The sequence below is a fragment of the Onychostoma macrolepis genome, chromosome 01 (genome assembly GCF_012432095.1).
Source record: "Onychostoma macrolepis isolate SWU-2019 chromosome 01, ASM1243209v1, whole genome shotgun sequence".
NCBI classification, from domain to species: Eukaryota; Metazoa; Chordata; class Actinopteri; order Cypriniformes; family Cyprinidae; genus Onychostoma; species Onychostoma macrolepis.
In genome coordinates, this window is record NC_081155.1 from 15703059 (window position 1) to 15726321 (window position 23263).

Below are 23263 nucleotides of genomic sequence, written 5' to 3' on the forward strand. Positions count from 1 at the left end.
GTGAAGATCTTGACATTCAGTAGCAAACATTCTTGACATTTAGTGTAATCACAATTCAGTGATGTCCTTTCTTACCAGGGGGAGCTGGGACTTTCCACCCTTGCCATTAGAGATATTATTCATGTGGTAAGTGATGATGTTATCTACATGTCCCGTTATGACTGCATCTGCCGCCCTGAGATGGGAAGAAAATAAGTCAGTCAAAGCTTTGCATAACTCATCTGACCAACAGTATTCACTTTAATATCTAATTTAAAGCTGAAGTGTGTATTTATTTTCATGTTAAATACTTTTGTCAATCCCAGTTTAATATGTAGAAACAAAAGTTGATTTTCTTGAAAGCTGTAAGCAATCTGTATCTGTGGCACTACTATAAAATTGCTGTTTGTTTGAGCATGCCAAATAGACAGACAAAGCAACACTGGCTCAAGCAATTTAAAAACTTTTTAGAAATTCTGTTCAGTGATGATAGTGGCACAGAAATCACTTTTCAGTTTTATTACAGAACATATTTATTTCACTCCCACTACGTTACACGCTAGTAATGAGTACTGTGACTGTCCATAGCCACATTCACACCAGTGCTAGACAAGGATAGACAAATAGTCACAAGAAATTGACACTGGGCTCAGTCCCATCTAGTGTGATGGCAGAGCAGTAATGGCACTGCTATGTGGGAGACTTTCGTTATGGTCACAACATCTGACAAAGTTTCTGACACATCCTGTCATTCTAATATCTGCCATCTAAGAGACTAGTTTAGGCAAACATGTTGCTGTCAGTGCTCGAACGCTTTCATCTTTTACCACTACTACTTTTAGACATTTCTTAGCTCAGCAAAAAGGAAATATGAAAGAGATAGTTAGTGACAGAGGCCTTTGCTTCTTTGAACTGACAAAACCATGGCACTATTATTTAACAAAAACTGCATTTTAGCAGTGCACCTGAGGGTGCTTTAGCACATGTTCACAATTGTATTATGACAAGCACCATTTATAAAGAAACAGGAAATCTTTACTTGTTGGCCATCTCTGTGGTGAAGACGTAAACGACCTTTGACCCTGGTTTCTGCCCACTCCCCAATTCAGACGCTGTGCTTTGTCCTCCAACTGTATTATGGGTAGGCGTAGAAGCAGAAAGAGCAACTGGATCTGGCTTTATGTCAGCGGAGTTGCAGTCTGTGCAAAACATAAGCAGCATTATGGATATGATCACATAGCATTAGCAACAATAAGATAACATTTTGCTAATCACTGTTTAACGAGTAAGATTTAAAATGTTATTAGTTTGTAAATTTAATTTGTAATTACAAGTCAGTTTCTTATTACTACATAATAAATCTGTGCCACGAGATGACAATAATTACCATTTCATACCTACATTTTTTTAAAGGTAAGAACTGTTCTACATTTTAAATGCATTTTATTAAAAACAAAAAATGAAATATTGAAACCACATACTGAAGAATCCTGGGTCTTCTTCATCACTCTCTCCCCCTGAACACCAATCTGCACCGCTGTATGGCAACCGTCGCTCTCCAACACATAACCTTTTCGCTCTACTGCCCATTTCTTTAGAGAGACATAAGAGTAAGATTACCATGATGTTCATGAAACAGTCATTTGATTTCTACTGCTGGGAAGCACATCACTACTAAACTGCATGGTTGTTTCTCAAACACATCGGTGGATAGAAAATGCAACAAAATCACCAATGGCAGTGTACTGCAGCACCAGGCTAGGTTCAGACTTTGTGAGCAACAGTCCTCTCAACAGTCCTCTTTTTTTACATCAACATGAATACATTGTGCATTTCTATTCATTATAAATTCCACATTTGTCTGGAAAGTGATGTGCTATCCTTTGGCATTCTTCTCTTCATGCCATGTTGACTAATTTAGGCTGTTCTGAAACTTTTAAAGGTGTCTAGGATGGCTTAAAACAAACTTTGGATAACTTGGAGCCAAAAATACACTCATTGCTCTCCCAAGAAAAAAAAATAGACAAAATGGGCAAAATAGAAAGTTCTTAGTCACCATTAAATGTCATGAAACCACAGGCCAGTTCTCAAAGTTTTAGAGAAGTGAAAGTACAATAACTGTATGCGACCCAGCCACCTACACTTCACCAATTATGAGGTTAAAAGTTTCAAAAACTCAATGCACAGAAATTTACAGTTACATAAACTCCTAGACAATGCACATATAGTATTTTGTAAGTTTAATGCACAAAAACACTGGCAATTTTATATCTACCTAACACACAAGAGATATAAATACATACAAGTGAATTAGCTTTTGCATTTACACATACTTTCAAGACTGATAGGATTAAATTTAACCACTACATTTTTTATGGGAAAAAAAAACCATCATCTTATTTTTACTGGAAACGCTTGTCATATTTGTTCAGATTTTCAACAATTATGGCCAGTTGTGCAGCCCACCAAAAACATTACGGCATCCAGGAGTTAAAAGGAACACCTACAACAATCAAAACAGATGACCTCCAGTGAGGAGAAAAAAAAAAAAAAATCACCACTGTCAGTGTGATCAAGGTTTTAAAAAGACAATACAGTAGCACCATTGTTAGTGTCTATCCAGCTGGTTAGTTCCCAGACCACAACATCTCACTGAAACTAGGACACAGTCGGGTCAAAAGGGGAGATATAAGACTTCCTGTGTACAGACAACACACACGGCTCAAACGGCAAGAGCAAACTCTCGACAGCTTGAACAAACACAAACACGCACAACAAACAGACTTACAAGCTGTCTCCCTGTGAGCATACAAGCACATTGGTACACAAAGAAAACCAAACAGGTTGCTTCTGAACAAGCCATTTCTGACTTAAACATCAACATCAGCATTTAAAACTAACATTTAAACATAGACTGACAGACTTTAATGCTGCACCTCAAGAATTACCAATGAAGAAAATTAAACGGAGAAAAGCTGGTTTAAAAAATAGAATCTGAAACGAAAACAAAAGAACAAAAAAAAAAAATGCTTGAGCGTCACACTGAAATGTTTATGCAGAGGCATTAACAACCAGCAGGGGTCCTTCAGACTGTCAGGAACACCAACCTTAAAGGGGAGAGAAGAGCGAGAAAAAAAAAAGCAGCAAGGTGGCTCCCCCTCACTCAGCAAACCAAATGGTTTGTTCCCTGGCGTTCCTAAACCAGGCCTATCCTGTGATGCTGCCACTAGAAAACATACAGGGGTGTGAATGTCTTCATGCACCACTACAGCCCTCAGTGCAACCCTGCCAAACGAACAAACGCATACACGAGACAAGAAAACCAGCGAAAATGTGTGGCCCTTGGGATAAGGTGCGTGTTAGCATCATGGGTCATTTAAAGGTCATTCGCAATGGAGCTTTGCCATATTCTCTATATGGACACAAAGAAAACAGAATGTGCATCCAAAACCATATGAAAATGATAGCCCAGCACTACATTAAAGCATAAAAAGACCCTTATTAAACAATTCAAAACAGAAGAACTAGGACATTAATGGGTCATTCTCTGAACATCATGCTATGCCTGTTCCCATAACATACTTCCAAGTTTTCAGTCTAGTGTGCAATTCAGAAATTGTGAAATAATATTATCCATTATAAATAAGATATTACTATTGCCAATGTCACAATTCTGCACCTTTCTATTTATATTTCTAACATTCATTTTGCATTGCATCTTGTTGAAAGTTTTTTGACCATCATTGAAAAAAACAAAAAGACTATCTTGCATTCTTGATCAGCATTTTATCACGTTTGCTTGGATTTGCCCCGTCAAGCAAAATACATAATTATCAAGTTTATTAATTTTCCCTCTATGTGATGTAAATTCATCCAATTATAATGTGTGATTTATTACAAGGCAGAAACAAAATAACCAGATACGACCAAACTTGTAAATAATATAATTCCCAACTGTGAGAGGGCTGCATAATGTAGCCTAGCGCTTAAGGGTTAGCAATGAATGATAAATTAAAAACTACTGTACTTTGAAAGGCTGTAACCACATTTTAAGCAATGGAGGTAGCACTTTAAAATTTGGCCATTAAAGAACAACAACAACAACAACTTGGTTGACGACTAATCTCATTGCGTTATGCAGGTTACAGTGCTACAGTACATGGATCTGAGGTGAGACAAATATTACTTCTTGGAAGTTCAGTTGTAACAGTTTTTTTTTAAATTAATGAATGAAACAAATGGAAAAAAAAAAAAGTTTAAACAAAAACCGCTCCATTTCCTGAGAATGGGCCTAATGCACAAAACTGATGTCCATTCAATGCCAAAGCAAGGTGGTAATAGTATCACTCTGTGCCACAGGATGATCATAATATTCAGAGGTACAAAAATATTGCACATCATGCTCAATATAATTACCTGACCAATATAGTAATGCAAGATACTGGAGATGCTTAAAACCACACTAGATGTCATCTAAAACCATAGTGGTAAATTATCCCTTTAATGAATGACACACTATGAATGCAAGAGCTCTGAAACAGCTTCATAATTCAAAATGCATGTGAAAAATAAACAAAAATCACATTTTATTTTACCTTTCTGGTCCCCTTCATTGTTTGGCGTTCCTGTATCCCTTTGTTCGAATGACTCCACTGAAGTGCTTCTCTCTCTTTTAATCTTGCCTTTTGCCCCATTGCCTGAACTCAGGCCTTGTCCATTTTTGAGTCCCATACTCCCTATGGGGCCTTGGGGACCTTTGGGTGTGTGGCTTCCACTCAGCGACTTGGGGTCACAAGGAGACGGCTGTGATTGGCTGCCAGCGCCCCCTTGCTTTCCCTGGTTGGGCAGTTTGGAGTCCATTTGTGCGGCGCTGGAGGGGGACATCACGGGTGGCGACCTCACCATTGCCTCCTGCTTGGATTTCGGACTGCTGAGAAAAGCCAAATGAAAAATGGGTGAGATTGACCCAGGGCACACAGTTTAGATGATGAAGATCAATGTCAGCATTAAGAAACAACACTGGCACTGCTGAACAAATACAAAAATGAACATCTAAATATTTTTCAAATCAAACAGTTATTTAATATTAAAAGTCGTCAACAATGTCCAAATACGAGAGAGTTTGGGGCCTATTAATGGTAATGTAAATTAATTTGCCTTATTTGTTTATTATGTATCATGGTGTTATCAAGTGTTACAAGCTTTAATGTGTAATTTTCTGTGATAATTTGAACATTAGCATTGCACACTGTGCTGAAAATGCTTTATACTTTTTAATATTTCTTAAATATTTAACAAAAATGAACACTACTGTTCAAAGGTTACGGGTCTGTATGATTTTTAATCAGTACTTAATTCTTTTGAAATAAGTCTCTAATGCTCACTAAAGTTCATTTATTTGATAAAAATAAAGTGAAAACAGTAATACTGCAAAATATTACATTTAATATATAAATTTAACATGTAATTTATTCCTGTGATGCAAAGCCACATTTTTAGCATCATTACTCCAGTCTTCAGTGTCACATGATCCTTCAGAAATCATTCTAATATGCTGATTTGGTGCTTATGGCTCTTTTTTTTTTTTTTTTAAATCACCACCAACAGGTTGTTTTGCCTTATTTTTTGTGGAAACCCTGATACATTTTTTTTTAGGATTTCAGTAACAAATTTTTCAGAAAAAAATAAAATAAAATTAACTGTCAAGTGCATCAATTAAATGCAACCTTGCTGAATAAAACTGATTTCTTTAAAAACAAAAAGGTTGCTAGGTTGCCATTTATTTATGTTTTTATTGCATATTTTGAATTATAAATTTATAACAGTCACAGCAAGATTGTATCCTATTCATAATACCTTCAAGACAAAAAAATGCATTTACTCAATAGTTCCATATGCTGCAACATCAGGAACACAAAACAAGATCTTAGAAAATATAATAAACGTTTCTGCCATTTCCACTTTGTCGGTGGAAAACCAGCAGAATCCTATTAACTTCCCTTTCTTTGGTAAAGAACACCACTTAGGCCAGAATGAAAAAGTGGAGACGACTGAGTCATATCTTAGCAGCTGACTGACCGATCGTAGCCACCACACCCTGAAAACATGCCATTCGATAATAGAAGGGAATCTTGACGTGTACTGGTGACGCAATTACAGTACTCTCAGCGACCTTCTGTCCTAGCCTGTTCTTTGTTGACCGACTGCCAGGTTAATATTTAATCAAAACTCGTCAAACCAGATCTCCCACAAGCTAGCCTTCATCCATACCCAAAGCAATGGGTTCACAGCGCCTGGTTACCAGGGAAACCAGTTACACGCCAACGGTAAGGGCTGGTCATTGTTGGACACCTTTGAGTTTGGCAGTAAAACTCATATTTTTGTCCATTTTGCCTCCATATTGGATCCTAATGTCAGCCTGAAAGCACAAACTGCTTTCCAAAAGTGAGGTACCGGTTTCACAGGCCATGGCCATGTTTCAGAGCTCTGCGCACAATGCAAAATATTTTCCAGCATTCAGAGAAAATCCAAACGCTTTGGACAGCAGCCGCAAACATATACAGAATGGGTTGTGATTAGGCTATGGGCCATAGCGTTCACTGAAGGACTCCCAGGAGCCCCGCTGCAGACTCCTTAACCAATTCCAGATCTGTGAATCAGCAAGAGCAGCCATTTTGGAACCAACGTCCAGCAGGGCGGGATGTATATGCTCTGGCTGAGCTGAAGTGGGTCAGTTTCTCAAATGCTCAATGAGGTTCTGGAAGCTTTCCAGGTCCAGTGCTGCCTTTAGGGCACAGTTTGCCCTGCACTTGTGCTGCAGTTACTTCAGCTTGCACTGGTTTCCTGTCTATAAGAGACAGCTCAATGGCCATAAGGAGGGTGGGAATTGCGAGTAAGTGGGCAGCAAATGATTCGCTGGTGTGGCGCATCTCCATTAGGGAGAAATTAAAACAACAACTACTCCTCATACACTTAAGAACGGTTTAATATAAGATAGTGGTGAATTAATAGTATCCGCAATTGTGTCTGACTGCATTAAAACTGTTTATTAAGGCATTTTACCCAGGGGAATAAAACAAAAAACTATTTCAATAATTTATTAAAATTAGGGATATGCAATACTACGTATTTTCCTAAATCAATAGGCTATATGACATCCGAGAGCTTTCTGACCCTGCATAGACCTCCATGCAACTGACACGTTCAAGGCCCAGAAAGGTAGTAAGGACATCGTTAAAATTAGGCCTGTCACAATAACAACTTTTTGTTGTGCGATATATTGCCCCAGAAATATTATATCATTTTATGCCACCGAATATATAATCGTAATATAACGGCGTAATAATGCAAGGCAACCTACACACTTTCAAAGACAACAAACTTTTCATTCTTAAAAATATTTAGAAATAGCTAAATATTAGATACCTTAAAAAAAACTTTAATAAATAGTAAATAAAGATTTTCTAACAAAAAGCACAAAGTAACATGTAGAAAAATTGTATGGAGATTTTTCCCTGACCTTCTTTTCTCTGTAAATTAAGGGTGCACACTATTGCTAAAAAACACAATCCCTACTTAGCAGTCAGATGTCCGTATGCACAAAGGCACAGATCCCTAAACAAGGCCATATCTGCAGATGAAACTTTTTTTTCATAGAAGCAATTTTTAAATTTGAACTAGTACCTCATGAATTCACCACATTATGTACGAGAAGCTGCAAAAGACACAGGAGCAAGTGGAATGCAAAAAACATGGTGACATTCATTTTTATGTAAATATAGTTAAACCAAAAATGACTGAGGTAATGTGCATATATTGAGCAATAAGTCGATGTATTGATTATTGCGATAGGCCTAGTTAAAACAGTCCATGTGACATCAGTGGTTCAAAAATAATGTAATGTTATGAAGCTATAAGAATACTTTTTGTAGTTATTTTTGTTTTCTTTGAGCACAAAAAGTAATCTCATAGCTTCATAACATTAGAGTTGAACCACTGATGTCCAATGGACTATTTTAACTATGTCCTTATTACGTTTCTGGGCCTTGAACGTGACAGTTGCATTGCTGTCTATGAAAGGTCAGAGAGCTCTCGGATTTTATCAAAAATATCTTAATTTGTGTTCTGAAGATGAACAAAGGTCTTACAGGTTTGGAACGACATGAGGGAGAGTAATTAATGACAATTTTCATATTTGGGTGAGCTAACCCTTTATATGAAATCACATAAAAATGCTAAATATTGCTTCCATTGTTTAAAATGAATGTTAATCCACATCTTTCCTAAAGCTCTTGAATTCACTTCTATATAATTCTTGCATGCCATACTGAAATAAAACTTTTTCTTATTCATTTCAGCATTTATTATTGTATTGTTATATACACTATTGTTGAAAAGTTCGGTAAGATTCAAAGCTGAATTTTCAGCATCATTACTGCAGTCTTCAGTGTCACATGATCCTTCAGAAATCATTCTAAGATGCTGATTTGCTGCTCAACATATATTTCTAATTATTACCAAAGTTGAAAACAGCTGCTTAATATTTTTATAGAAACCATAATACCTTTTTATATGATTTTTGATGAATAGTTTAAAAGAAGAGCCTTTATTTGAAACATAAGACTTTTGTAACATTATGAATGTCTTTACTGTCACTTTTGATTAATTTAATGCATCCTTGCTGAATAAAAATATAAAATTTCTTTCAGTACAAAACTAATAAAACTTTGGTTTCAAGGAATAGTTCGTACACGTATACAGTTCTCTCACCTCTGAGTGTTAGCCGATGGAGAGTTCCTCACTTTGGGGTTGCTGGAATGCATTGACGTCAGTCCCAGTGCGACAGAGGCAGGAGCAGTAGAGTGCTGGTGGGGACTGGGGGTGTGTGTATGTGTGTGGGAGTGTGTGTGTGTAGAGGTGGGCGTAGCTTTGGCCCGGGTGCTCCGGGGCCCGGTATTGGGGGTTGCGACAGGGCTGCCGCAGTCCTGGCCCTCCTCTTGCCGTTCTTTGGCCTTCTCCTTCCTGCCCGAAGCGTTTCCTGTGGTTCCGGTAGCTGCGGTGGTTGCCGTGGCTGTGGCTGCTGCTGCTGCTGCTGCTGCTGGTCTCTCCTCCTGCACCTCCAGCATTCTCTGTGTGGGCTTGTCTGGAGTCTCCCCGAGGAGCCCTCACAGCCCCTGGCCACACTAAACAAACAAACAAACAAGCAAAGAACAGTTGGTTTAGTCAGATTTTTTTTATGTTTTTTAAATAAATCTATTATGTTCACCAAGGCTGCATTTATTCAATTAAAAGATACAGTAATATTGTGAAATATTACTACATTTTAAAATAACCATTTTCTATTTGAATATATTTTAAAACTTAATTTATTCTTGTGATGCAAAGCTGAATTTTCAGCATCATTGCTCCATGATCCTTCAGAAATCATTCTAATATGCTGATTTGCTGCCCAAGAAACATTTGTTATTTGTATGCAAACAGTGCTGCATTTTTTTTTTTTAAAGAATAAAAAGTTCAAAAGAACAGCATTTATTTTAAATGCAAATCTTCTGCAACATCATAAATGTCTTTATGGTCACTTTTGATCAATTTTATGTATCCTTGCTGAATAAAAATTCTAAAATGGCAGTGCATAATAAAGTCTACATTTCTCCTTGCATTGCCACACCTACATTAGCTCTGAAGTAACTAACACTAAGTCACATGTTTACTTGTTTGTCCACCTGTGCAGACATGTTCCATAACTGTCTGAATAACCTGAAGTGGCTATGAACATCCACACCAAGTTACAACAACATGAAAACCAAGCAACATTACTAACACATCCAAGTCAAATTACTCAAAAAAATTTAAAAAATAAAAAATACCAGTCACGCCAAGAATATAAGCAAATTTCAAGTCACTGCATATTCTCCAAAACATTGTGAAGTTCAAGGTGAGAAAATGTGGAGCTGTGAATCTGCCAGGCAGTGGCCATCATCCAAAACTCACTGAAGAGTCAGACTGAAGGCCACCAAAAGAGCGATTTGTTGAAAACAAGTGGTCGTGTAACATCTCGGATGGAGGCGTGTGATAGACTGAAAACAGTTCGCTGGTGGATTTTGTTGTTTGCAAAAGAACATCATGCTGAGAACACAGTTAAAGCGAGGAGAACCATCATGCAAGGCTCTGTAATAGGACCGGAAAACTTAGAAATCCAAGCATGAAATGGATGGAACCAAGGGTGGAAAACTGAAGTGTTCAAATAACCAACTGGACAATACCTTGAAACATTTAGCAAAAGTCAGTCTCATGACGTACTTGGATTTGAAATACTTTGACTTGCCAATCTTGGTCCGAACCGTTGCACTTTCCAATTGGCATCATTTTCTCCCTCACCGCTCTCAAACTAGGATGAATATTCACCTTTTTGCATGAAAGCTACATAGCACATAATAAACAGTTAAAAAGTTTGAGGTCAGTATATATTTTTCGAAAGACAGTTACACTTTATTTTACAGTATGCATACTTACCGTGTACTTAACCAAGAAAGGTAGTATAAATATTATAGTAGTATTTATATGGTAGTATTATATGGTATGGATTTGGGTAGTATAAGTTAACTACAAGGGTTAAGGTTATGTTTAGTAGCTGGTTATTAACCAATTACTGCAGCTGCTATAATAAGTACATAGTATGTTAACTATAAAATAAAGTGCTCTTTATTTTAAAAGAAATATTTTTGCGACAATATAAGTTTATTTACCATTTCAAATGAATGCTTTTCTTTTGAACTTTCTAGTAATTAAAAAAAAAAAAAATCATAGAAAAAATGTTTTAAAAAAATATCAAGCAGCACAACAGTTTTCAACATTGATAATGTTAAGAAATGTTTCTTGAGCAGCAAATCAGTATATTAGAATGATTTCTGATGGATCATGTGACATTGAAGACTGGAATAATGATGCTGAAAATTCAGCTTTGCATCACAGGAATAAATTGCATTTGAAAATATATTCAAATAGAAAAGAGTTATTGTAAATAGTAATATTGAGATAAAATTCTAACAATTTTTACAGAATTTTTGATCAAATAAATGCAGACTTGGTGAGCATAAGACTTTTTCCAAAAAACCCTTACCAACCCCAAACCTTTGAACGGTAGTGTATATGATTACCAAAGCCCAAATCTGATGTTAAAACCGAGAGTAAATCATAAATGTAAAAGAAACTCAGATTACAAGTGTAGAAAGAGACAGAAAGAAAGCGCAAGCAGCACATAATATGTACCACCTTGTAACCCAGATCTCTCTAACAGAAACAGCTGTGGGTGAGTCGACAACTCAACTGATAAGTGACTAGAATTCTTTACACTTGACAGTAAATGTACAAAAATCACAGGAGTGGGAATGATTAAGTTCGTTTTTCAGGGTGTGCTAGTGCTTCCGTGTGTAAATGAGATTGTGTTAACATGTAGGGGGATTCTGTCTTTGTGCAAAATCTAGCTTTCATAAGATATGAGAACCCTCTAAAAAAGCTGCAGTGTCAGACTGCGTTGTCATCCAGAAAATATTCAGGACAGCTTCCAAAACACTCAAATGATGTAAGTATCTCACATATTCCCTCCCGGCCTAACAGTGAGCACTGAAAGACAGTGCTAACTCAACACCAAGACTCCATTTTGGGGATTTAATATAATTGAACACTAAACCCATAAACGCTTTCATAAAGCGTTTCAGAAAAAAAAGGGCTGATCGGAATTAAATAAGAAAAACAATCATATTCAAATGCTTATTAAATCTCATTTAGATCACATGAATTCAGGTAAATTTTTCACAGTTTATTATACTATTTTCCAAACACATCATCTAAACCCAAATGCGATCCAACTTAAAACATCAACATCAAAGCATATTGCTCACATATTGCAAGTAAAAGTAAGGCATGTGAATGTGAAAAATTATTTGGCCACACTGGCGACACGCGATTAAAATTCTATTAGCAGAATAAAAGCTCCTTAATTCAACTAACGACGCAAATTGTGTTTCACACTGATTTGCAGCTTTTCATTGCTTTCCATTTATGTCAAAGAAGAGGTGCAAGTACATATCTAACAATCTGTTAAGTGTTAATGCATGTTATTGACTAAATAAAATGATAAAAAAAAAAAAAAAAAAAAAAAGTGTTAACATTTGTTTATTCTGAAGTATTCGGTCTGCTTTTTAGTTTCACCTATCCAGTTACCAAGATTTATTTGCAGTGCAAAATAAGCAAACATACTACTCTCAAGCTTGGGGTCGATTTTTTAATATGGAATATTTTTGTAAAGGAACATTTTAATACATCTTTATGAAGATATTTATTTAAAAATAAATTTTTAATTAAGTCTCTTATGCGGGCCATTTATTTGAGTAAAAACACAAAAACGGTAGTATTGTGAAATATTATTGCAATTTAAAATAACTTTTCTATTTAAATATATTTTAAAAATGTAATTTATTCAAGTAATGCAAAAATGAATTTTTAGGATCAGTGTCACATGATCCTTCAGAAATCATTCTAATATGCTGATTTTCTGCTCAAGACATTTCTTATCAATATTGAAAACAGTTGTGCTGCTTCATAATTTGGTGGAAAGGTATTTTCAGGCTTTCTGAAAAAGTTCAAAACAACCACATTTAAAATAGAAATTGAAACATTATAAATGTTTTTGTCACTTTTGTTCAATTAATTCATCCTTGAATAGAACAATTCATTTCTTTCTTTAAAAAAATAAAATAAAACTGCACCAAACTCAAACTTTTGAACAGTAGCGTGTCTGTTTAATATCACAAAAAGTAAAAAGGAAGCACATAAAGAGAAAAGAGCATGTCAACCGAGGCAGCCATTTCATTTTTTGTCATTTAAAAGCGTGGTTTCCTTGCATGGCCCCTCTCTCTCCTCCTGAACCCACACTTGCATACTGACATTCTCAGATTTCAGCGTACGCCGTGTGAGAGGCCGGTGTGCTGCTCCGGTGCATAGCTCTAATGGCGTACAGCAGCAGCAGCAGCATGGCCGTCAAGCCTTCTTCAGCCCGCCACAGACATTTCTCTTCATGCACGCACACCCACAAACACCGTTGCCAAGGCAACCCTAACAGACAGGCCCTGGATCTACAACAGCCTCAAAAACACACCCGTACCCACCAATCTGCGCCAAGATTTACAATGCATGTGCACTTAAAGCTATAGTGTAGGTTTACTACATTTCCAATGGAATCCCAAGATCTACTAGAATAGTATTAAAAGGTCAACATGGATTGGTGTTTGAGAAAAAGCAACTACGTTTATTTTTCTTTTAAACATGCGTTGATACATTTCGAAAAATTCAAAGTGATCTGCGTCTATTTTGATCTCATGTTGACTTGAAATCAAAAAAATAAGTTAACATTCGATTCTGAGTCCAAGAAGCCTGGAACAAGTCTTAAACTTGTGAAGCTATAAAAAGGGAAAGAAAACGCACATGTATTCAAGCTCAAACATTTCCACTTCCTTCTCAGAAATGGACAAACATTCCAGAACGCTCTTACACTTCCTGTCCAGCCTTGAGCGAGTGGGAACAAGAAAAATGTGAAAACAGTGGCCAGTGTGACAAGATATCCAGTGAAATCTGGGATAGATACATATTAATATACCAATTTAAATTAATATGAAATATCAAATAAGTATGAAAACCACAGCTTCAACAATGCAGTTTCAATAAATAAAAGCAAAAAGTACCTACATATATATTTTTCTATGTATAATTATTAGTAAACATATAGATATATTTTAAAAGGCTGGAGGTAGAGAAAGAAAAGACTGGGAATATTTACGCTATAATGTTTTGAAAATAAAATTAAAATTAAACAATTAAATTGAAAAACAAAATGGTACCTAAATTTTTTTCTATGTATTATTGGTATGCTATATTGTCAAAGGCTGGAGGAAGAGGAAGAAAAAGAAAGAAAGAAGCTTGCTTCAGAAGTGGATCAAGCCCGTTCACTGTGCATTTCCACAATCCATTACCTCCAAACTGGCACAGCAGTATCAAGGCACTCGGGATGCGGCCGGCCGTTGGTGCTGCTACGGGGCATCATCAGGAACGCAAACAGGCAAATAGAAAAATAGCAGGAGGTGCGTGGCGCACACAGACAGCCGCGCTGGACGCCACAGAGCCGTGAGGCTTAAATGACTATATGAACTGTGTAATGGGCTGTTTACGGCAGAGGTCCTGCCACCCTTATTCAGTTAAAGCAAAGCTTCCTAAACTCCATTTCCATTTTGCATGGCTCAAGGGCTGTATACTCCCACTTATAAATCATAAAGAGAGTGTGCATGTGTGTAGGAGACGTGTGGGCCCCGAACACACACGCGTGCGGCATCATGGTGAAAAGGATTTCTCATATTTTTCCTCACACAGACAAAAAGAGCTGCTATAACCTTGAAAGCCATTGCCTTTGGGTGGAAAAAATAAATAAACATGCACGCACTTAAGTTGTCGTTTAATGCGAGCTGTGGTTTTCCGCACCCAAATCCTAGTCTTTACCAATAAAGACAGCGTATGAAAATGATATTATACTGCTATTAGACGTAGCTTCTGTTAATACAATAAAGACAACTAAAGAGACAGCTAGCATGATTTACGGCTGGATATAGCAGCCAGAACAAACAGTCGACATAAAATCCATCAATCTGAACCGCTCCGAGTTAGATGGTTACACAGAAATGTCTTCATTCTTTATAAAAATTTTTTAAAAGGCCAGACATATGCATATCCCATTTATAATGCACAAATAATCGATAGGAAACAAGTCTAAACTGACCGTCTGCTTTGGCCGAGTGCCTACAGTGACAAAGACACAAACAAGCAGATCTGCCTGTCAATTGTAGATTATAAAACAACCGCAGGTCCGTCGCAGACCGACTAGGCATCCAGACATTCATGCATTCGGCGGACGCTTTTACATAAAACAACTAGCATGCATTCAAACTATACACTGGGTTGTTTGAATCGAACTCATGACCTTCGCATTGCTAGCACCAGACTTGAGCTACACGAATGTGTCTTCACGTATAGATGCTTCTCAGAGAAACCAGTAAACATATTGTAGTGTGCTTAAAGGCAAACAAGGCAAATGCATAACTTTCTCTGTGAAAGCAAACAGCATGCAACAAAAATCACCATGCAAATTTGATGTGCAATATATGGGCTAAACTATGTGATCAACAAAATGTCTCCGTTATAAGCAGTGATGGAAGTAATGAAAAGCTGTGTTGTTATTGTAAAGGGATAGTTCCCCCAAAATGACCAAACAGTTGACGGTAGCCATTGACTTCAATAGAATGGGGGGAAAAAATTACTCTAGAAGTCAATGGTTACTGTGAACTGTTTGTTTACCAACATTCTTCAAAATATCTTGTTTTGTGTTCAGCGGAAAAATGAAACTCGTACAGGTTAGAAACAAATTGAGGGTGAATAAACAATGACATGAATTTAAATTTTTGAGTGAACACTCTCTTAACTAAAACTATTAAAATGTTTATGAAAATAAAGCTGAAATAAAATTAAACAAACCTGAACTTAAATGAAAATGAGAAATAATGCATTGGCAACTAACTGAAATAAAACTTTGAAGTACTAAAATTAGTAAAACTGAAATTAAAATAAAAAACAAATATGACAAAGTAATTAAATAATTAAATTTGAAAATATAAAAATGCTAATTCAAAATATTAATGAATACTATAATTACATAAATAATGGTTTAAATACTGCCTAGTATTAAAAATGATTTAATAGTAAATTAAAATAGAATTAATAAATTAAAAACTAAAAATAAACAAAAAATTTGAAAATGACTAGACTAAATTATTGACTGAACTGCTAAAAGTACTAAAATTAAAATGAAATGAGAACAAAATTTTAAATATTAATAGTTCATAACACCAATTATAAATAGCAACACTAAATTTAACTACATTTCTCACTAGCACTAGAGCACTAAAATGTTTTAACCACATTAAAAGTATAGCTTGCCACACTGGTTCATACTCTGATTAACACAGACACTCAAAAGTGGTTTATCACATCATGCCTCGTTACGAAACCGTTTTACACCAAAGAGATGCTGCGGAGACTGGTTCACCATAAACACTTAATACGGCACACTTATGAACTGATAAGTGACTTCACGTAATTAGTCTATTTATCAGCTAGAAGGACTCTGTCCTGCACCTGCAGATTTTTCTTCTAGCAGAGATCTGCTCTAACACACCTGACTGTAATTTATAAGTGAACCAAAGACCCTGATTAGCTCCTTCAGGTGCGCGTTTAATTACAGTCGCAGCTCAAGACAGCAGGAAGGCAGATCTCCAGCAGCAGGACCGAACACCTCTGATGCACACCATAATGCCTATATTTTAAGAATTTAATTATACTTAATAAAAACTAAGGTGAACTATATGCACAAGTAGGGATGTCAAAAGTACTGGTAACTGGGTAACACGCTGTTACCAAAAAAAGAAAAATCTACAATATCTTTAGAAGACAGAAAAAGCAGGTAGTAGGGTTGTGCCGATAGACGATAGTCAGATGTCTTCGCCGATAGTCAAGACGATATTAGGCTTATTCTCCTATTAAATGTATAAAACTATTATCATTAGGCGGCCTATTATTACTGGGCTATCAAATTACCCTGCTATTTCACCCCAGCGTCGCACTTCACACATGCGCAAATGAGGATTAGGCTTCTCCTCCTCATTGGAAATGTTTTAAAAATGCACTCTAAAACTAAGCCCACATCAAAATTGAACTGCAGGGTGATAACCTTTATTTACAAATTAGGCTTTGTCAAGAGTGCAAAAAGAGACCTCTTTTAGACATCTTCTTGAACAGCTTTGAGCTATGAATGAAAAATAAATGCACCGGCAGCATTTATTTTTCTTTACAGCACATTAACAAAAAACATTGATGCTTAGTCTTCATCATCGTTATTATAAAAAAAAAAAAAGAAAATATGCAGTTAATAAGTTATCAGTCTAAAACAGAGCTCGTCATGGGTCCAGAGCGCTGTATGACTGATGTATCTGTTTAATTTAACTTTACTCCAAAAATATGAACTTACCTGAAAATACTTGTATCTTTAATGTGTTCGTTTATGTCCAATATTTAGTGTTAAACTGTTGGTCTTTAAAATAAATCTAGTTTTAATTTTCACCTTGACTAATTTTTAGACTGATAACTTCCGTGCTGATGCAGCAAACTTGTCACAGTAGGACGCACGGCCCTACTAGCGATGTATGACTGCTGTATCCGAAAATATGAACTAGCTGTTTTAAATATTTTTATATTTAACATATTAGTTTTTAAGTATGTTTGAAAGTATATTATTTCGGTTATTGGTACTTCCAGGCTCTCTCTCTCTCTCTCACACACACACACACACGCGTGGTTTAAAATCACCAAATAGCCATGAAACAGCCCATGACAAGTACAGAGAGTCTCTCTCTTGCCCCACCCATGCACCATAATATCGTGTATCGGCGATCTCACAGGCTGGCGATATGACGATATGAAAAATGACCATATCGCCCAACACTAGTAGGTAGGTAACATAGATTGAATGTGTCCTCTACAATATAACAAACAAAATGTAGAACTTATTTTAATTACAGGGTCTTTCTCAGTCAAACCAATCAATATTACATGACTTTGCATAATTATTAGCTATAAATCATTTAATAGTGAATACTAATCTAATCATTTAACTATTGCTTGAAGGCTACATTACATTGGTTTAACTTAATTATAAAACTAATAAATTCTGCTTTTAAAGAGCAATATGCATTTAGCATGTTACTTTGTGTAATCAGAATCAAACTTACCCACAGATATAAAATAAAATAATACAATATAATATAAATAAACCAGCATTCTTAGCTCAATGTAAATTAATTATGGGCCTTCAATACATTGAGCTTTATTTCTCTTAAAAGACAAAACTCAATTCACAAGAGTGAACGCTGAAACGTATGATAACAATAACTTCCACTAATCTCTTCAGAGCCCAAAAAATTAATTCTGGACTATAATTATTGATTTTGGAATCCATAAAGAGGTCCAGAACATTTTGATTACAACCACTAAGTTTCACAGAGAGTCAGGAGGACTCATCCATCCAAGAGCATCCATCCAAGTTTCTTTAGTGCCCTGATCCTAGGGCTGGGCGATAAAACGATAATTAAATCGTGAAATAAATTTTCCTCGCCAAAATCGATATCAACAGTCTGATAAATGTTTAATATAAATGTTTATGTACCAAAAGCAGAAGGAAACAGCGCTACTTATTTAAACTGTGGCACACGAACCGTTTATTCACTCATTCAATCGGCAGCGCAGCGCAAGCTCACTAGAGCATATGCGTTTACTCACTGATGAGTCCATTTCAGGACCACTAAACAGTCCAGTGTAAAGCGTCTAAATTCATCCAAGAACTCAAACGACTCTGTGATTTAAACACTGTGCACAACGATACAGTCAGAAGGCTTTTCAATCTACAAATTGCCATCATTTACCATGAATTAACTAACTGTGCCATGCTATTGTGGAAGAAACATGGGGCATTCATATCGAATTTTATTATATGATTGATACAGACATGTAATAAATGTATTAAAGGAGTAATCGAATAAAATTATAGTATTTTTGTGATTAAGCTATAGTGTTTGTGCATTTATACTAAATGTATTTAGACTCAAGCTACTACTACGGTCAACTCAAGCTACAGTCAAATGTGCAGTAGATGCGCATCAAAGGCAACAAATCATGATTTGAAACGATATCACTCATTAGAACATGCAGAAACTAAGAAAATAATTTTTCTATTACGATTTTTATTTTGATAACGAAAAATGACTGGAAAAGTGTAAAGAATTCAAAAACGTGAAGTGTTTGTCATGTTCTGACCAAAGAGCAGTTTAAAACCACAATTAACAGTTTGGTTTCTACAACTTTCCCTTTCAACTTTCTTTTTCACAAAAGACTTGAAATTTATCACGACAATTATCGATATTGACATATGAAATCGTGATGCATATCTTGTGATCATTTTTTGGCTATATCACCAAGCCCTACAAGATCCATCTGAGGAATGCCATACACTCCTGCAGATCAGATTGAAAAACTGCCCCAATGTAGAATATCTACAAGCCATAATTTTAAGGACACCCTCTAAGTAACCTGCAGGTCACAGTTTAGCCGTCATGACCACAGCAGGGCCAGGATGCAGAGACGCCTGAGACAGGAATTGTTGACCTCAAACTTAAACCACAATCCATGACTGCATCATATTCACCCATCCTTGGTGGATCCATAGCTCAGAATGACTACTCAGCCGTATCTAAAGAGGTTCACAGGTTCATGTCTGGTGAACAGGAGTTCAAGGTTCTGAATGTAAACTAGCCCATTGTCCCTCAAACTAATCCTGGAGCTTAATCACCTTGTTGAAACACCTGGTGAATGAAGGTCATGAACAATGGCTGCAATGATCACCACATATCTTGAACCAGTCAAGGATGTCAAGTCCAAACCAATGCACATCAACTGTCCTGAACCTATATAATTTTAAATGGTCATTGTAATTTTAATACAACTACTGTTCAAAAGTTTCCATTTAATATAAATGTTGTTGTTTTGTTCTCCATTTATTAAAAAGCCCTGAAAACAAACAAACAAAAACACCACATCACAGTTTCCACAAAAACACTAAGCAGCACACACGTTTTCAATAACGAGAATCATAAGAAATTGAGCACCAAATCAGGATATTAGAATGATTTGTAAAGGATCATGTCACACTGAATTGTAGTGTATGACACAAATACAAATCGCAGCTGCTGTTTGACATGAATGCATTAACAAAGGCACTCACCATGTCCCTCTATGTCACGATATAGCTGTGGCCATGACTGCACTGACTGCAACAGAACACCACCAACCGCACAACGATCTGAGAGAGAGAGACAGAGAATACACATTTATTAAACACACTCTGAGGGCCAATGTAACACTGCCGAGGAAATGCTTTAAGAGGCAAGAGCAGTGTGTTAAAGCCAGATCTGCAAAATAGACTGAGGTAATGGCTTGATTAATAATAGATGGGTGAAGCAGATTTTGATTGAATGACACTTGTTTGAGAAGTGTATCATAAAGAATTTTCAAGCTTGTCAAACCCGCTCCCACGCTCCCACTATATGCTGTAATATACCATAATGAAAACTGTGAAAGAAATAGCTCAAGCAAATCACCATTTATATCATTTAATACCTTTATAATACCACTTTTTTCTTTCAAATCTAGCCGTCAGCAGTAGCTCCGAAATGTCAACTGCATCAGCACATATTCAAACTTGGCAATCAAGATGTAACGCTCCAGGTTTGATGTCAATGACAGCAAATGCATTTGTGTTTTTAAATATGAGAGAGCAAGAACTGAATTTGAAAGTGGATACCAAGAATTTCTGTGAGGTAGCTATTTTTATTAATTTTATATGTATACACTGCTGTTTAAAGATTTGGGGGCTTTTTTATTTTAATTAATTTCCAAATGAATACTTTTATTCAGCAAGGATGCATTAGATTAATCTAAAATGGTAGCAAATATTTCATAATGTTACAACATTTATTGCAAATAAATGTGTGTGTCAAGGAAATAAATATATACACATGCACATTCTCACACACATGCATTTATTTATTTGAATATTTGTTCATTCATTCATTATTAAAACAGAAGGAGTTATTTTAAACTGAAGTAATTTCACAATTGTACCGTTTTTACTGTACTTTTGATTAAATAAATGCAGCCTTGGCGAGCATAAGAGACTTCTTTCATTACAAACCCTTGTTTATATAGCAATTTATGACTTCAGAGAGACATTTGGCCATTTGTTTTCGTCTTTTTGGAGCTTGTCAGCCACCAAACACTGTATGCATCATTAAAAAGAGCAACATTAACATTCTTCAAAATATTTTATTTTGAATTCAATGTTAGACAAACTTGGCCTTTCAAACCTGACAAGCAAAGTTTGAAAAAAAAAACACCACTAAAATGAAAGTCTCCGGAACAAGCACAAACACAGTGATATAGACATGCATATTTGTGCAGTGACCAGGTGAGGAGCACTTCTACTCCAAGTGTCAAGAAATCACCAAGATTTTACCTTTCAGTTCAAGAGTAGATGAATGAATGAATGAATGAATGAATGAATGAGAGCGAAAGAGAAAATGCTAATCTGTGTGGGTGTCCCCAAATATAATAAACTCATAGACATAAGACACAAAATAATTTTATCAAAGGTTCCAGGCACTGATGCAAACACACGTCACCCACAGTTAAAAACTGAGCTTCAAAGCCCACATTCAGACAAAAAGCAGACAATACAACGTCGTAAAGAAATGACGCATTGTTTTGTTTCAAAGTGACACTCTAAATCCCATCAGAAGCTTCCTCGTCTAATGAGGTCACTTCCTACTCCAAACACGAGCTGATCGACAACCAGCTTCCTCTTTCCCCAAAGTCATTAAAAGAATCTTCCTGCATTTTAAACATCCGGTTCATTCTCACTATCAAGTCCAGTGAAGATTATGACTTGGATAGAACAGCAGCAAATGACTGGTATTGAGAGTTAAATTTGCCTGCACATGTGTGGGTTTTTAATAAATGTGAGCATCAATATCAAGTAAAAAGGCATATAGTTGGGTCAGCAGAATATTATACCAAATCAAACAGGGAGAAACTGTGTATCGCCACATGAGAACCATTTCTCTGTTGTTTCTAACAGCAAAATTATTTCTCCTGATGTGACATCAATTGGCCATATCATCTGAGGAAGTCACATTCAGTACGAGCTCCACTGTGACGTTAAGCCACTACCAGAGACCGAACGACTGCAGATTTCAGATTATTCTATGGTCACCGCACAGTGTGACTTGAATGTGTCAATGACAGAGAGAGTGAGACACAAACACTGACCTAATGTGACCGCAATAGCACATCTATTGTTATCAGACTATTTTATTTATCTGCTACACAAACAAACATAAAAACAATTTTTACAGACAAAATAAATAAATAACAGTTCTCCCAAAATGACAAATTTGGTGTTTACTCACCCACTTACAGACAGACAAATAAAATATGCATAAAATAAATAGCTCTAAAATAAAATAAGCAAGTATAAAGAAATGCATATAAAAAATAAGTATAAATTAAAATAAGCAAGTATAAAAATAAAAGTAAAAAAGCAAGAAAAAAAAAAAAAAAAAAAAAGGGACTTATTTCTCTGCCTATAGCTCAAAAAGGTGTTAAGACAGTTTACACAAAACTATATATATATATATTTTTTAAATAAGAAACGACTAGTTGTCCATCATAATCAATCACAAGCCTATACAACTCACATGTTATTTTTTTAATGCTATAAAAAAGCAGAACAAAGTTGAAAACCTCCGATCCACCGTTTAGAACAACATGGGTTGAGTTATTAATACCAATTTTCATTATGGAGCAATTGTTCCTTTAAATCTGCTGAGATCATAAACAACACTCATAACTTTTTAATAATCTCACAAAACACAACATTTACGACTTTCCTCGCCTTCCCTTGTTTTCTGTCAATCACTTCAAGGTAATTGTTGGCTTCCCTCATTCAAGACCTAAAAACTTCCTTCAGCTCGCCCGTATCTACGCCCAGGGTTATGTTATAGTCAATCTTTTTAACAGTTTTATAGTTATGTGCTAATTAAAGGCTTACGCTGTATCCTCATTGAGCTAGGTGACATCAGACATGCACAGAGAGGTGCTAACAAACACATGACGTACAAGAGTTGTCCCAAAACTGGGTGCCTTCATGAGTCTGTCAGATATAGCTGCCTCAAATTACAGGTTCTTTTGTGTGCAAACACACATACACCAAGCCTCCCATCAGCAGACAGTGACGCGAGCAGACATGGTACGACTTAACCTTTTGCTGTACGGCGCTTTCACAATAGCATTCCACACATGCTCCAACAAACCAGTTTATCTGTACAGAGAGGACTGGTGCAGAAACATATATGCTTCCCTGCTGCTGGAAGGCAATGATTCCCTCTCGGTCCAGTACTGTAAAACAAAAATAAGTCTACCATACCTCTTGGTACCTCACAAAGGAAGAAGAACTTATTTAGGTTCAACGGAGGACTAATGCAACTCATCATCTAGAAAGCATAAAAGGTATTGCATATAT

At 36.1% G+C, this 23263-nt stretch overlaps 1 protein-coding gene across 4 annotated transcripts in view; it reads right to left on the reverse strand.

Annotated features, from left to right (window-relative positions):
- bcl9 (BCL9 transcription coactivator) overlaps positions 1-23263 on the reverse strand; it is a 120715-nt gene that overhangs the window by 6308 nt on the left and 91144 nt on the right. For 2 of the 4 annotated variants that reach the window (XM_058748059.1, XM_058747985.1), the window contains exons 3-8: positions 19910-19987; positions 8749-9161; positions 4575-4909; positions 1461-1571; positions 1019-1178; positions 76-175 (exon numbers count right to left, since the gene is read on the reverse strand). In XM_058748059.1, the coding sequence (XP_058604042.1) occupies positions 76-175; positions 1019-1178; positions 1461-1571; positions 4575-4909; positions 8749-9104 (1062 nt within the window). In that variant the 5' untranslated portion in view covers positions 9105-9161; positions 19910-19987. The remainder of the gene's footprint in view (positions 1-75; positions 176-1018; positions 1179-1460; positions 1572-4574; positions 4910-8748; positions 9162-19909; positions 19988-23263) is intronic. The other 2 variants (XM_058748217.1, XM_058748143.1) reach the window with 2 other exon arrangements.